This window comes from Emydura macquarii, unplaced genomic scaffold (genome assembly GCF_026122565.2).
Source record: "Emydura macquarii macquarii isolate MOO-44397 ecotype Brisbane River unplaced genomic scaffold, CSIRO-AGI_Emac_v2 contig_1483, whole genome shotgun sequence".
Classification (NCBI taxonomy): domain Eukaryota; kingdom Metazoa; phylum Chordata; order Testudines; family Chelidae; genus Emydura; species Emydura macquarii.
Genome location: NW_027131620.1, coordinates 4,836,794 through 4,854,125, shown reverse-complemented (window position 1 = coordinate 4,854,125; position 17,332 = coordinate 4,836,794). Strand labels below are relative to the sequence as shown.

The window sequence follows — 17,332 nt, the reverse complement described above, 5'->3', positions numbered from 1 at the left end:
TAGTGCTTGCTAAGTAAGTATTTAGGTTGATTGTCTGTTTTATCCTGTTCCAGCAGCCCTTTGGAAGAAGCCTGTCTTCTTAGACTGTCAGTTGCTCAGGGCTGGCAGCTTGAGTGGCATTTTCCAAAATGCTGAAGCCCGATGCGCTGCCAAGTCACTCAAACCTTGTCTACACACACGGCGGCGTGCACGGAATGTGTAGCTACACGCAGCAGTGAAAGGCTCCAGCAGAGAGGAGCTGCTTAAGCCATTCCCCACTGCCAGAGTCTTTCCCTGAGGTGGGGAAAGGCTCCTGCAGCTGGAAAGCGGCGGGACGCTACAATGCTAAAAATATCAGTTTAGATGGGGCAGACACGGCCTTTGGGCATGCAGAGAGCCACACCCTAGGGTTCAGACACACAGGACACCATCTACACTGCTGGTTATACCCATGCTGGCTGGGCATGCAGTGTCTATACTCTACATGCCACCGTAAGTGGAGACCTGCGCTTAGGCACCCTTGAAAATCCCATTCTTTCTCTTCCTATGTGTTTGATCAGTACCTAGCGCTTTTTGGACGCCAGCGGAATCACCACCACAGAACTTGCCACACACCGCCCTTGAACTCCCAGCCTTTAAAGACTACAGTGGGGTCCAACTCTTACATGAAGCTTAAGCAGAAAGCACAGTGCAGTCTTCCACGTTACGTGGAAGGGCAGAACCCACTCTGGCCCACATTATTGCGTATTCACCAGGAGTCTACGCCGAAGTCCACTAAAGCCAACGGGAATCTTTCCATTGGCTGAATTCCATAACCAAGATGAGATCCTGCCCGTCATTAATACAAATTAACTAGGTTCTCCTGAACTGCTCTCATTGAAGACGACCAAAGCTGGGAGGCAGATCACATCCCAACAAGGCTGCCCACAGAATAATCTCAGTTGCATGGGAACAGCATGAGTCTTAAGGAACCCTTATAATTGAGGACAATGTATTGAGGAAGGATACAGAGAAAGGATCACAAACCCCCTTGTCACCACAAACGCAGAAGAAACATGGGTAATAATACTTAGCACTTCTAGGCACCCTGAAGTGTTCAAAGCACTTTACAACAAATGAGTCAAATTCGCCTCTCTGTTGCCCTCCAGTAAGAAGAGAATTAGTTAATTAATCCTGGTGGTCCCTCTGTGAAGTAGGGGAGCATCATTATCCCCATTTTGCAGATGGGAAAGCTGAGGTACAGAGAAGTTAAGAGACTTGTCCAAGGCTACGGGGTATACTGGAGCAGAGCATGGATTGGAAGGCAGGTGCTTCTGGCTCTTGGCTTAGCTCAAGCCATTAGCCAATGCCAGTAATTTCATATCCCAACGGCACAAATCTAGCATAGGGCAAGTCTGAATTTATTTCCATTCCATTCCATGATTTTCAAGTATAGCCAAACATGGTTTGAGTCTTCTTTTTTCCTGATTTTGCTCACATTTCCTCCCTTTCTTTCCCCCTCCCCATCATGGTGCTAAGCTTCCTTGAACCCGACATGGCTGATGTCCAAGATCAAGCCAACCCTCTCCAGACACACATCTACATGGTACGTCTCTGAGTGGCTGCCTTTCCTCAACTCCTATGACCCAAGCTTCATATTACCATGATTCACCTCCCACCTGCAGAGCTGAACACATTGGCACCAGCTGGTCCAAAAATGACAGCTTTAAAGTCGCTATGGCAAGACTGTCCTTCCCTAGTCCTGGGAGCTGTCCATGATCTGGCTAACTCAAGGAATGAGATACTGTGGCATTCTCTAAGGGGAATATTTCTGAAAACTATTTAAACTGATACCAGAAACCATTTAATAATAATGCTAGCTGAACACTCACCAGTCATAAGTGATAGAGGACAGAGGGATAATGGCCATTTCATTTTAATAGCTTGCAGCTGCTGTTTTGTGGAAAATACTCACCAGGCCCCACCAGAGTGCATCTGCGTATGTATCAAAGTGCTCGTTTTCTCCTTTCTCGGCCAAGTACACCAGGAAAGAGGCCAGAATGAGGCATAGGAAGCCAATATACCAGGCAGTAATCAGCTCCTGCAAGACAGTTAAGGAAGAGACTCGAATAATGTGTTTTCATACTGTGCATTTCATACACAAAGTATCTCAGAGCAGAGCTTGGGTTCAAATCTCAACTTCCCCAAAGCTTGTGGGCGTTCAGCTCTGGGGTTTTGTTTCAAGATTATTAGTAGAAGTAGTTGGACAGTAGTGCTTAAAAACTCCAAACAGACCAAGGCCCCACTGTGCGAGGAACAGTACATGCACATAAGAAGAGGCGGTCTCTGCCCTGAAGCACTGACCATCGGAATAGATAGGAAATATTATTATCCTCATTTTAAAGATGAGGAACTGAGACACAGAGACATTAAGACATTAAGACATTAGGTGCCTAAATCCAACTGATTTCAAAGGGAGTTAAGCGCCTAAGTATCTTTGAGGATCTGGGCCAAAGAGAGTTGCCAAAGGTCACATGGAGAGTCTGTGTTAGAGCGGAGAACTGAACCCAGATTTTCTGGATCTCAGTCTAGTGATCTAAGCACACGGTCCTCACGATGGAGACCACAAAAACTACAGCGTTTGAATCTGAATCTGGATCTTGTCTCCAAATTTCAGGGGTGTTTGAATCCCAGGATTTTAGTATGGGCTCACCTTTGCTCAAAACTTCATAACAGTGACTTACATCCTGAACTGGTGAGATCAAGCCTGTTAGACAGCTGGAGCAGGCAGCCATAAGCCAAGCAGCAGTAGCCACACATCCTTATGGGAACTTTCGTTATTTCCTACTTGTTTAGGAAAAACACCACTGTAGGTTTAATACCTACTTGGATAACCACCAGTGTAACCCTGGAGTTTTGTTTAAAGGTTCACGCCCAAATGAATCAAAAGCACTGGAAACAGCAACCAGAGCCCAGGTTAATTTTAAATCTTCTGATGGAACCTGGATGGAGCGTGTAACAAATCAGGAAAGTGCTCGGTATTGTATTGTACCTGGTTTCCTTGGGAACACTTTGCACAGTTCTAGGTTTAATATTTCACCTGAACGGCAAAGCATCTAATGGTGTGAGGACACCACCTAATTTTCCTCTCTTATTTTTCCACTGAAGTCAGACCATGTTGGAATGCTAACATTCCTGATCCACACCTATTCTTACAAAGAAAGGGGAAGGTTTCAATAACCAAAGTTGCTAAATCAAATATTGAGGTATCACTTCATCACATTCAACTGTAGCTGCAATAGCATGACTCGTGTTTTCCCATTTCTCCAGCCTCGGAACCACAGAATTATCAACTAAGAGTCCTTATTAGTTTGTTGAGACCCACTATATCCACATGTCAGCAAATGGTAGAAGAAAGGTAGCATTAACCACATGGGAAAGTATAACTTTGGCTGGGGTAAATTATGCCCCTTTAAACTGACATATTCTTGGATAAAGTTAATACAAGAGCACATGAAGGAAACCTGGTAGACTATAATTTTCTAGGATTTTTACTAAGCTTTTGATACATTTGCTAAGGCTTTTAAGGAAAGCAAATAACCTCAAGATAAGGGACAAAATATTGTCATTGATAAAGTGGTAGGAAACCAAATGTTGTGAATGAATGCTCCTCGGACAGCAGAAAGGAGAATAATAGAATACGCTAGGGATCAATTCTGGGGCTGGGACTAGTTAATACATGTAATGAGGATTAGCAGATGGGCCTGGTAAAGAAGGTCGTATCTGCTAATGGATGACTTCAAGGGGTACGTTTCCAGACATGCAGCCTCTTTGAAATACATGTTCGATATAAAGCCGTTGCAACATCCTCAGCATTTCATCACACATATACTGGCTGCTGCCAGATGCAGGTTTACCACCCTCCCAACTCCTGCCATTCATGGCTGTGGGTTTGTGCAGGAGAATTACTAGCCCATGGTGCTTTTGAAAATAGTCACTGAGGCCACCTTCAAGGTACTTCCCACAAATGATCATCACATAGGCCTCAAAATATTAGGGGCAGGAGGGGAAACCAAAGTAGGGCTCACTGTGGGGAAAATGTGTAAAGAAATGATCAGTCTAGTTGTCCAGGTCTCACTCACCTTGCTGTGGGCATATACCACAGACCCCAGCAGCTTCCAGGTCCCACCTCTACGGTCCATTCGTATCATGCGCAATATCTGCAGGAATCGCAAACTCCGGAGCGCCGAGGTGGCGAAGACATTCCCTTGGGATCCTGCTGCCAGCACGGCGATGGAGGCAATCAGCACCATGATGTCTGCAAGGAAGCAGGGCATAAGAGGAAGGGTTTCATGGTCCTCACTCACCAACCCTCACCTCCCCTGAATGGGCTTTTAAAAACGGACTCCTCCATCTCTCCTGCCTCTGGGTGATGAGATGTCCAGCTGAAACTACCCTAGTGTAAGCCCCACACCTTTGGTCCAGAAAGGACCCCTCACACATCCCCTCTGTTCTAATCTTCCCTTATTCGCTGGAGTCAGTTTGGTGGAAAGAAATTAAACTGTTTTGGTGCCATCAGGCGGGGAGGTGGTGACTCTTTGCTGTTGACTGCCCATGGCAGTTTAGTGATGCATGCTTCTTTCTAAACCCTAAGACAGCATCTTTTTAAAAAACAGGCACCTGAGTCTCAGATACTCCACTTCACTGCTCGGTGTTGGGGAACCACATCCCTCAGCTTCTCCCTCTTACACTTCTTTTCTATCCGTGTGTGTGTGTGTGTGTGTGTGTGGGTGGGTGTGTGTGTGTGTGACAAAAATGAGTGATGTGTCTGTCACATTTATGGACATGTACAACTAATATTAACCCACACTGTGTGTGATTCACTGCACGGTTTAACGAAATTCACATTCCTCTTCTCTTCACACCTCCTCCACCAGGAGAAACGCTGCCAAGACTCCCAAGACTGAATTCTGGCTTGATGCACAAATGCAACATTTGGAGTAAGCCCCTCTAAAGCGCATTCGCAGAGCTGCATGGTCTTCTTCAGCCAGTCGGAGCAGTGTGCTGCCGTTTCCAAGGTCCACCTTGAAATGAGAGCTCACACTGCCCAGTTCATACATAAAAACCTCAGGGGCTGTGTTGTCCGAAGGTCTGTTTCAGCCACTGATGGAAGAAAGGTGGGTGCTTGGGAGAGTGCTAGAGATGGACCCAAAGCAAAAGCCTACATCTCAAAACCTCTAAGCCTTCGGGGTTCTGAAAACCTTCACTCAGATCTCTACATTAATTCTGTAAATACCCCTGGTTTTACAATGGGCTAAACCAAAACCCTGCATACAACCTTCCCAAGCTTTTTGAGGGACAAATCAGAGCCAAATCTGATGGCTTGAGCCCAGCTGTAGAAAGCACCGAGAACAAATGCATCCCTTCTCTCCCTGCCCACCTCTGACCCTCACCTCACCCCCTTAAAAATAACTGCTTTGCACAGAGACAGCCCCTTTCACCACGGGACCTCAAAGAACTTTACAGCCAATAATGAATGAAGGTTTAACACTCCCTTGTGAGGCAGATAACGATGGTAATATCATTTTTAAGGGTAGGCAAAGGGGGAGACAGAGTGATTTGTCAGTGAATCAGTGATAGAAACAGATACCGAACCCCAGACCCAGCTCCCATGCCCATGTTCTAATGGCTAGACCACTTCTCCTCTCACGGTAGACACAAAGGGCTTCATTCTGACCTACACTCTTATTATTGTATCCTTCTCACACCCATGTTGGCGTACAAGGAAGAAACAAGCCTCTTCCATTCCCCTCTATCATTAGCTGCTGCTTCCATCTGCTCCAGGGTATTGAGATCGTCTGTTCTGCCCTGTTCTCTCGGGCACCCCATATCCTCACACCAGTTGGTTTTCACTTGACAGCTTCATGTGGGAGTCTGTGTGCTGGCATCCGGAGTACGTGCCCCAAATATGTCCAGTGTTTCCTTCTCAGTCTAGTGGAGATGAGCTGCAGGTGGGTGATTTATCAGATCTCTTTGTGGGTGGTGAATTTTCTCCATCCAACACCCGGAATCTTTCCTAGATGCTTGTTTTCAAAGGTGTCTAGTGTTCTATCTAACATTTTAATAAATTGCCAACTCTCACGGCCGTATGTTGGCGCTCAGATTATGTGCGAGTTGAAACCCCTCCGTTTTGTTTGGTACTGCTGAGTTAAGGGAATGCTGTGGACGTCACTTGATGTCACTTCTTTCTTGAGGTTTTTGTTGGCTAAGAATGTGCTGCCCAGGTAACTGAGCTGTTCTCCTTCCCTGATATGTTTGCCTTCTGCTCGATGGCTGGGTTTCACGGATATTTGTTTTGGTGTAACTGATCTTGAGCACTACTTGGCCTGCCGTCTTTGCAAAGGGTTCTGTCTTTGTTTGTAGCTTTTTGGGCGTGTTGTTCAATGGCGTGACATCGACAGCAAAGCCTAGACCTTCTCGGTGTTCACCATCTACCCAGGCTATGCCATTGCTTGTGTTGCTAATACAGTTCTTCATTATCTAATTTATGGCAATGCCAAACAACAGCGGAGATATAATGCAACTCTGCTTCACGTCAGCGTCACGTTAACGTTGAATCATTCTGTTAGCTGGTTGTTCCCCCCTGCAGAACTCTTTCCATGCTGCACATAGCATTGATGGTGTTGATGACTTCAGCTGGAATGCTGTAAGACTGAGGACTATCCCCCAGTGAATGCCATTGATAATATGGGGAGCCTGCTGTTCTACACATTGTTCCACGATGGCTCTGAGTGTGAATATCTCATCCACACAGGATCATTTGGACCTGAATCCAGCCTGCTCTTTCCTGAGCTTTGCATCCACTACCTCTTTCACCCCGTGTAGGGCATAGGGGGTGGGTGTCAGCAGTGTTCTCCGCTGAGCAGCCACTGATATTGGACTGGCAGCCTGGTTTCATTTCTGTAACCAATGACTTTGGGTTGGTTTGTTGGTTGGTTGGTTTTTTATGAAGCTAGGTGGCTAGCCTGGGCGTGGCACTGGTAGCCACATCAAAATGCCCTTTATGCCATTCCGAGGCTGCTCTAGCTTTCCGCTGCACAGGGCCAGAACTTTAAGAGCACAGAGGTGGGTTGCAGTCACTTTTGCCCCTCTTCCACCCCTGCTCCAAGCACGAGACTGGAGTAGCTCAGAATCAGACCCGGGCACACATACAATAAGCCAGAATATTCCCTGGCAGGCTCATTGCACTATAGCTCCGTGTAGGACCTGTACACCAATACCATGAATTTCTCCCACGGAGATCTTGGGCCCAGTAAGCAAACCAGACAGCTCCCCTCGACCCAATTCCCTCTTCCAGTGAGTGATGTCCCCCCTACAACTACATGTCTTAGGAGGCCTCTCTATTCTTCTTCCACCCTACAAATGACGGTGCTCAGGCATGTTCTCCTACACCAGCCAAGTGCAACAGCACGCTGAGAATATTCACATGCTGAAGAGTTGCAAACTGACAAACTGCAACGCTCCTCTTTGCCCAGAGTGTACCGAAACCCTGAGGGTGGGTCTGGCAGGGCTCACATGCCTAGCTGAAAAGCCAGTTGCCTGTTCTGCTAACATTTATATGTTCTCCCCATGTACAGCAAATTCAGCTGTCATCCTGACCCGCGAGGCCCCTATGCCATTCATCGCGCATTCTCAGCAGTAGCTGAGCCCATCCATCAAACCCGCGGCTGGGAGGCAGTTCTTACCAATGACACAGAAGGGTTTGCGGGCAAATTTTAACCTTCCCCTCCAGCCCCGGTATCGACAGCAGCAACCTGCAGCCCAGATTCTCACAAAGTATTCCACACCAAACACCACGATGGTGACTATTTCCTACATGGGAGACAATGCAATTAGTCCAAGGAGAAGGCACAGGGAAGAAAGTGCTGCAGATTCAATACAGAAGGTTGACACAGCTTCCACTAATACATCTCATTTTGTTCCTCGCTTTGTTACAGTCCTTGCAGAGGAGAATTGTGACTCTGAACAAAATATGGAATCAAGCCAGAAAACCGGGATCTGAATCCTGCTTTTTAACAGTTCCAAAGAGATAGGATTGTGATGCGGTCCATTATAAAGATAGAGGCTAATTGCAAGATTAGCTTTCCAGATTCTGCTTTCAAATACCTCCAAAATTTGGGGGGAGGGGTTGTTATTTAGCATGGGATGCTTTGGTTCAAGTCTATCCCTATTTTGAAATTTTCTCCCTCATAGCCAGGTTGACCTTTCCCTTGGCCAGACAGTTTTAGCTCTGTTGAGAGACAACATTTTAGCTCTCTCACAGAACTGATGGTTTCCTATTTTTGTCCCTATCGATGGACTTCAGGACCCAAAGGAGGTGGAGGGGAGAAGAGAATTATGAGCCAGATTTTTTAAAGAGCTCAATCTATTGGGCACTGAGCAATTTTGAAAAATCTGGAGAAAACTGTCACAATGGGGGCGGCTGGATGGTGAGCAATTTTGGCCCTTTTTTAGATATCTAAGTGGGCGCTGAGCTCTCTTGAATATTTGGCCCAATTGTCAGCGCTGAGCAATTGAAAAGTCTGGCCCTATGTTTTTGTCTGTCTAAAATATATATATATATATATTGGTCTCTGAACTCTAATGAATAAACCCGAACTATCTGACAATGCACACCAGTTAGGGTGACCAGACAGCAAGCGTGAAAATTCAGGACGGGGGTGGGGGATAATAGGTGCCTATATAAGAAAAAGACCCAAATATCAGGACTGTGCCTATGAAATTGGGACTCTGGTCACCCTCACACCATTCTCGACAGAGTTCCTACCCTGTTCCAACAGCCTTCTGCCTCGCCAGCTCGGACGCTTCGCTGTTGACCGGCCCTTTGCACCCACCCACAGTTGCTTTTCTCCCCATGAAACAAAGATACAGAGGGACCGAGTCCATCATGCTCCAAAGTTTCTCTCACTGTCAATATTTCGTTTGCTCTCTGATTTCTTCACTCACAGCGTTCACCTCCACTCTCCTCTCATTTCACGTGGGCTGACTCTGACTCTTACAGGGCTCTTATTAAGCTTTCACTAGCTTCTGATATCTGGCTGGTGTACGGAGTGGGAGTGTAGGAAGGAAAACGCAAAGCCCGGGAGATGCAATGGATTCTGGGAGCCCAATGAAGTAAGCATCTGTGCCGACAAGAATTCTGCTAGCTCTCACTCAGCATGTTACCAGAAGCCAAACTGTCAGTGTGAGGAATGCCAAGCTGTTTAAGTAGTAAAACCGTTCGGCTTTATGTCAGCTCAGATAAATGCAGAAATGTATAGCATGGGGAACGGCTACCTAGGCTGATTCCGTTGCAGTACAGGTTCAACGTAGCCATTTAGGGCCACATTTTTAAAGGGGCATCAAACCAACTTTTAAACGCGGGCCCACAACGCTGCATGATTTTGCAATTGCAGAGAAACACACACCAGCATGCACCACTTCAAGTTTTTTAAAGTCATCCTCGAGACTGGGGGCCACATTCTTTCCTTGTTTACACTGAGGCAAATCCAGATGACTTCAGATTTACACCCAGTGTAAATAATAATTCATTTCGTCCCTGTGAGTGCAGGCTAAATTCAGTGCTATTGCTACCCAGACCTGAAACATAGACAAGAAAAATTCAAAATGATTCAAAATGAACTAAGTGGCACTGGGAGCTAATACACCAGCTTCCACCCGTTTAAATTTGGAGTCATATTTGTCTTTCACCTTAAGAGAAAGTGGTTATTGCTGGATTTTCAGGATTTTTACAGTTTAATACAAACTCTCCCCATTCCTTCCTTAGTTGCTTGCTTTTAAAGATTTCCATGGCTTTGGGTTGGAAAGCATGTCAAATCCAGACAAATATTTGCATAGAGGAAAAACACTTATCCCTCACTTTGAAGGCTAAATCTCTCTTTGCCCCAAGGATGACTCAGCCTGTTCTCAGACATAGCCTCTGATCAATCCATCCTGAATGCTGCAGCTCAAATGATTGCCATGTTTGAAGAGCCCAGTATTGTTTTTTTTTCTTGCTACTGCTGTCTTACATTTGCAACTCCCAACTTACCAGAATGTAAAGGGCCCCTTCAGAGCTGTTCTGATACTCATCGATAGTTGAAAAGACGGATAGTACCAGGCAGGAGAAAACTAGTAGAAAACTGGATGACACAAAGAAAAGGAGGGAAAAAATAATGCCAATCTTCAGACTGTAAAAATTCTGAGTAGTTGATAGAGCTATTTAACTTATACCATATTTCAAGCATTCCAGATAATGCTATCTTAACAGTACTGTCTCTCTTTATAAAAGTGGTCTCCACCAGATCATCAATGGAATATTTGACCTGTGCCCCCCAACCCCCCCGTGCATTCTCAGATGGATAGGTCATTGATGAAATCCCATAGTTTGTTGCAAGCATGCAATCTGAGCAGAATGCGGCTCCAAAAATATGATCAAGAGTTCTCATTTAAGAGCTACGAGAAAAGCGTGTGCCCTGGGTCATTTCCCAGTTGCTTCACTTTACTCAACCAAATGAAAAGTGTTACAAGTTTTGATAGCAATTGCATGAGAAGTAACTGTGAAATTAGTGCTTATCACTGTAGATACAAGCAAATATATTTCCATATATATTTCCATAGTAATGATATACTCCTGCACAATTTCTGTTATGATATAACTCATCGATTAATCCAAAGCCTCTGCCATGTCACTTACTGTTTTTAGTTCTCCAAAGGAAACTTCGGTTTAGAAAACAACAACAACAAAAAAATGGCCTCTGATTAACTAATTTTTAAGGCCAAATGGGGGTGTGCAGAAGGGCAAATTTGGCCCTGAGGGTCCAATTCTGATCTCAGTTATGCCAACATAGATCCAGTTTCATCCCACTGAAGTGACCGGAATAACTCCAGGTTCATACCAGCCTCAATGACATCAGATTCTGGGCCTCAACCTATCCCTGTGTAGAGCAACAGTTATAGCATGGGGGCAAACTGGTTGGGGGGGAGTGGAGAATGAACAGTCAAAATTTTCACTTATCCCATGAACTGAATTCAAATCTCTTTTCCCCATGTTTGCACGGCAGCCAAAAGCAAATCAAACGTTAGAATGCACAAAATACTACTGAAAATGTAATCCCATTATATAATTCAATTGTACACCCTCACCGAGTATACTAAATTCAGGTCTGAGTACCCCATCCCAAAATAGGTACAGCAGAAATAGATGTGGTCAAGAGATGGGCGACAAAAATATAAAATGCATGAAAAGACGTCCAGTGATGGAAAAAGATCAGTGTTGCTCAGTTTAGAGGGGAGGCTAATAAGAAGGGATGACATGATAGAGATATGTGATATGAACACTCCAGAGAAGGTAAACCATGTGTTCCTATTTACCCTTTTTCAGGTCACCAGTAGACAGGGATATGCAATTAAACTGAATGGCAGCAAATTTAAAATTGATGGAGATTATTATTAATAAGATTCAAATTTAACGTGTGGAACTCACTACCACATGATATTACCGAGGCCAGCAGCTTTACAGGATTGAAATAAACATTAGATCTGCACACTGAAAAATGGGAACATGCATTTAAATCAATCGGGATAAAAATATAAGGGATATCAATTCTCATGGATCAGGGCATAAGCCAATCAGGAATTGATGAGAGGCACGAAGAAATTTTCTTAGGACAGGCTATCTATAATTGTCCATTACTCTGGACTCTGAAACATCTGGTCTTGGCCACCATCAATACCTATCTATCTATCCATCTTAGGGTTCTCTACCGCTAATAGTATCTGTGCGCCTATTATTATTAATAAGGCTGAATAGTGGATTCCATGTTTGCTGCTCTGATCTGGTATGGCAGCTCCTGTGTCCCTGTCTTCCAAAATAGCTGCCTCTCCTTCTTCACAGCCTTCCAGTAACATTAAAGGGAACCATGTGGCTAAATCCTTGCATCTCGCACTGAATATTTAACACTCAATCTTGCTTTAGCACACTTCTCTGTCTTTGCTTTTCGCTGGGGAGTGAACTTTCTGCCTGTGAAAATGAAGAACTAATCTCACTGCCTGGGAGCAGGGTTGGTGCCATGCTGAAGGGAGAGAAAAGTACGAGGCTAATGATGAAGAAACCTTGCCCTGGAGGTGTCACAACTCATTAGCTCCAGTGATACAGCCCCACAAACCCCAGGGAAAGTAAGGGGATGGGAGAGCTAAAAGGCCAAAGTTATTGGGAGACTATGGGGGCAAAACACAGGCTCCACTTTCAGGCTGAAACATTAGCAAGCCACTAATAATTTGAAGGCATTTAAGGGCAACCTCATGCTTTGTAAGGTCAATACGTGTCGGCAAGTCAGCACTAACGTAGAGATTACAAACACCTACCAGTCTTTTGAAAAGATCATTTCACCACAATCCAATAGGAGTGTGCTGACGCTTTTCGGCCACACATGCAACGTTCCAGCCGCTGGTGAGTGCAGAGTACAACATCACTGTGTAGAGAGACCGGCTCCCCGGAGGGACTCGCTGCCGTCCTTTGCTACAGCCGCTAAAGCCAATCCAGAATCCTTTGGCCCTCTGTATTTTACAGTGCATCCTCCACAGAGGATTGACAGTGGAGGTAGCCACAGTTTTATTTGGGGACTTACCTATGAGTTCGCCACTCATTCGGTTCCACAGCCCAGTCTCTCTCCATGGACAGTCTAACAGGCAAGCGGGCAGGGTGATTCCCACCCCTCCACCCTCCCTGCTGAGACAGCCCCGTGACAAAGCAGAAATAACAGAGCAGCCCAGCCCATCAGAGAGTGTGGGAAGGGAACCACCATGGGCTGAGAGACAAAGAACAAGTGGCCTGTGGCTGCCCCATGCGTCAGCAGGAGGGAAACCGAAAGGAGCAGCAATCCTGGAGTAGCCGCCGCTCCGAATTGCAATCAATAGATGTCAGGCTACCTACATGCCAAAGAGGTTTGCCACTTCGGTTCTTAAAGTCTCAGCAGTTGGAAACAAGGCTCCAGTCCCAAGCAGCTTCTGGTTAACGGGCCTGATTCTGCACGTCTTGCTAGGCGTGCAGTCAGTTATACCTGTGCAAAGTGGGTGTAAAATGCTACCATTCTGGGTTAGCAGAATTGGGCCCAGTGTGTCCCTAAAATGTTTTCTCCTCCGCAGTGGATATTGATTCCTTGGTCAGCTAACCAATGAGATGAACTGCTCCAGCCTCAAGTGACTCACCCTGCCACACAAATGCTCCTAGCGTAAAATTGTTTCCTGACGGCACAAAGCCAGGTGACTCACGGTTTATGCAAGGAACTCCACAGAAGTGGGGATATGCAACTGGCACATCTCCAGCCCACAGGAATGATACCGGAGTACAGTGCATCCCCTCCCTGGCAACTGCCTCTCCACAAACCTGTACATAATGTATTGGGGTCACTGGGTTCATAGATCCTATAGAATACCCCCTGATCAGGGATGTTCTAAGTCTTGCTTCATGCGTTAAGCAGGGCTTAAGGGATAGGAAGGCTTTGTAGGGACCCTCCAGACCTGGCAAATTTCACCTTTTGAGACTAGCTGCTAGACAGAAAGAAGATCTCCGTCCTCACAGTGGAGGAGGAATGAAGGTGCAAACATACACACAGGCCAGGATTTCAGTGCTAAGGACAAAGCTCAGAGAAAAGGCTGTATTACCATTCAGAGTCAGGAGCCTTGGGCTAGCGGTTGCTGCTGGTGAAACTAAATTCATATAAAGGATTTCATCTTCACCCAAAGCTTCAAGTAGGAAAGCCAAAGTAATACTGCAGAGCTAGGAAGCAACATAGGGTAACGTATGAGGTGCAGCACAGCAGGACAATCTCTGCATTAAAGGGACATTGGCAAGACAGTTAGGCCTGAATTGGACATCCCAGCTGTGTTCTAGTTTTCAGGAACACGATTCATGCAATCCCACTGCATTCCCTGTGCACAAAGGCAGGGCAAACCGGCAGCGTGAAGGGGTGACATATAACCAGTAGGCACTGAACCGCAGAGGAACTCAGTACCCTGGGCTTGTCATTGGTGAGTCAGCTGCATGTGAACTTTTGCAGCAGCCTAATTTCGGTCACTGCACCAGTTCCACTAAGGGCACTGGAAACAAGCAGCCCCGTGGAACTCAGGGTAAAACGGACGCCACCAGCTTCATTTGTCTCGAATAATCCCACAGAAACTCACTGTTCAGAGTAAGTCCTTGTAGAGTTTCCAGCGGTGCTCGCTGGCACTGACTGTGGCTTCCATTATGGAGCCAGAGTTGTCACTCTGATATCCCTTCCTTCGCTATTACTTATTTGTGTCGTCCTGGTCTAAGGCTAAAGGTGTGGGCCCTGGATAGCTGCCAGCGCCCCCCCATGCTGGACAGGACATTGAGTAGACAAGAGATCTGCCCTGAGAAGCTGATCATTTCAGACCTCCCATGGGAAGACACTGTCCTGTATCATATACCGCCAGCAGCATGTATCCCTTCACAAGACAAAAGAACATTTCCCCATACGCAGAACTGCTGCCTTTCACACCAGTCCCCAGCTGCCAGCTGCGTCTGACATCCGAAGACGAGAGTGAGATGGGAGCAGTGACATGTGATTACTCTGGTCCCTGCCAGTGAATAGTCTCCATGGTGTTATAATTGATGCGAGCCATAGACCCAGGTGCTTGCTGGTAGGCATTCCCCTGGGCTCCGGTTGCCATGGAGCCCAATTAAGAACTGATGCCAGTGACACTTCCAGGTCTAACGTTAATTACAGCGTCGCCACGTCTCTGCACTGTGTGGGAGGCTGCGGGAAAGACACGGGCACCAGACGGATAGCCGGGCTTATTGGGAAGCTGCTACTTCCTGTTCTCAGTTCCATCGGTTCTACGCATCGCTGAAGTCCCACAAGCAAAATTCCCCCACAAGGATCAGGGACCATAAACCCCAGAAATACTGGGTCCACCGTGAACCAGAGCAAGACACGATACCTCGCGACTGGTACAATCATAGGTGGAGTTTGACTCTTAATTTGGGGGGGCAAGGGATAGGGAGGTTAGGGTGTCTCAGCTGCAGCGTTCCTATGTGATACGCTGGGCAAGCCCCTTAAATCAAACTTTTGACAGGTATCACTAGTTGTGCGTGCCTCATTTTCTGGGGGTCCAACATCAGACACCTGGGATGTGATTTGCGGAGGTTCTGGACGCTCACAGCTACATTAAATACATTAGCACAGCACAGCACTATCTACAACAGCCCTGCCCCTCCGAAAGCAACGCTGTCATATAAAATAGTACTCAAAATACTCACAATACAAAATACTCCTTCTTTAATGCCTCCCGGACTAGAGGTTCTCAGCATTATCACTACACAATTAATAATAATATAACCCTTACTGGATCTGACAGACAACCAGCTAGTATAAATTAACCCCCATGATTTCACCAGCTCAGGATCTGGCTCATTATTTCAAGACGAAGGACATGTAGAGGGGCCAAACAGCTCTTCGGAGAACTCCATTTCTAAGCATTACGGCGGTGTCTATTCCCACTCCACTCACACAGAAAGAGCCATCCTTTGTGAGTCCAGTTTAATTTTGCCTAATCCACCCTGACAATGCAGGAAAGGGCTAAGGCCAGAAATGGATAGCTGGAGAAAGGGAAAGAGACATGCCAAGGGTGTGAAGGTTGGAATGAAATCTAATTTTTTTAAGCAACACATCTAATCCAAGCAAATTATCTCTGCAGCCCCGACTCTGGGGAGCGTTAATGTGCAATAAGGAACGTTAATGTGAAATTCGTTGGAGGGGGCCTCATTAAAGATGCCAGTTCTGGTTAGGACTAGGAAGAAGACAGTGTCCTTCTCCAGCGCAAGGGGAGCGAGTCCCTGCAGGATGTTATCTATGGAGGTAGCAGTATCAGCTGGCTTTCATATGCAGAGCTGAATATTCATCGACTGGGCTAACAGAGATAGACATTATTCTTACTTGTAGAAGAAAAGCTGTTTTGTAGGATGCGAAAGCTCAGATTGGGTGAAACTTTCCAAAGAGCAGGGGTACTCAGATAGGGGGTTATGGTTTTGAACCCAGTTTTAAGGCATGCATGGACCAGCAGACAAAGTACTGGCCTGGGAGTCAGGAGATCTGGGTTCTATTGCTAGCTCTGCTGTGTAACATTGGGCAAACCACTTAACCTCTCTGTGCCTTTATCTATCCTCCGACCCTTTGTCTGTCTTCTCTATTCAGAATGTAAATTCTCCAAGGCAAGAAATGTCTGCTGCTGTGCAGTGCCAGGCACAACAAAGCACCCAAGTTAGCTGGGTCTCTAGGTGCTGCTATTATAGAAATAAATAACAATAACTCAAAGTCCCCCGAAATCAATGAATTCTGTCCAAGAAAGATCCAGACGCTACGCTAAAACAACCTTGCAAACTGACAATGTACCAGCCCTGGAACAAAAATCTGCTTGCCACTCTGAGTCACGATAATGAAAAATACATTATATTCAACGTATCCTCTCTGGAAAAAATAAATAAAATAAAGCTACTTGCCCCATGAGATGGGTGAAAAGATTTTTGGAAGAGGATATGAATGAGTCACTGTAAAGCTAAAAAACTGACCTGTTTTTGAAAGGGGTATGTACTTGTGACTCTTCTGAATCTAAAAAACTTATTTTTCACAACAATAAAAAGTCCATCAATTTGTTGCTGAACTAATTTTCTAAAATAACTGTGTTTTATAGAGGTCCTACAGAAATACAATACCAGGCAAATTAACCATCCCCATCCCACAAATGATGAGAAAGAGGCAAAAAAAAAGGGAAGTAACATAAAAATCCATGATCATTACAAGCAAGCTTCATTGGATTCAGATAAAGGGCGAAAACTCAATGATTTATACAACAGAAAATGTATAAATTGGAAGATAAAAAGCATTTTATGTCATGGCATTTAAGAGCTAAACAATAGAGAATAAAAATAAATTTGAAAAGATTTTTTGAAGGACTTGACAATGGTCTTTTGGGAAATGAACTATACACAGACTGTTGCCCTGCAATAAAACCAAAATGATTACTGGCAATGTAATCCCATTTCCTGCAATTCTTTAGCCACGAAAGAAGTCCTAATTCACATGAGTACTCTCAGCATCTCTTAAAATCTGGCCACTTTTTATAGGCATAAACATGAAGTTAAGTGCCAGATTTTAGGCCTCCCATGTGTGAAAAATCAGGAAGCAGCTGCATTTCTGGCAGCTTTGCATGTCTTTCGAAAAGCTTCACTCTAACTCAACTGCAGGTCATTGCAGTTGATGCAGAAATTACTGGGGAATGTTCTCCAAATGCCTGTGTTATGGAAGAGGTTGGT

General features: G+C 45.5%; 1 protein-coding gene across 5 annotated transcripts in view; it reads right to left on the bottom strand.

Moving 5' to 3' along the window:
* The window catches only part of KCNQ2 (potassium voltage-gated channel subfamily Q member 2), a 96,657-nt gene that overhangs the window by 52,703 nt on the left and 26,622 nt on the right, over nt 1-17,332 (bottom strand). For all 5 annotated transcript variants that reach the window (XM_067554604.1, XM_067554603.1, XM_067554606.1 and 2 more), the window contains exons 2-5: nt 10,049-10,139; nt 7,704-7,830; nt 4,101-4,276; nt 1,934-2,059 (exon numbers count right to left, since the gene is read on the bottom strand). In XM_067554604.1, coding sequence (XP_067410705.1) covers nt 1,934-2,059; nt 4,101-4,276; nt 7,704-7,830; nt 10,049-10,139 — 520 coding nt within the window. The remainder of the gene's footprint in view (nt 1-1,933; nt 2,060-4,100; nt 4,277-7,703; nt 7,831-10,048; nt 10,140-17,332) is intronic.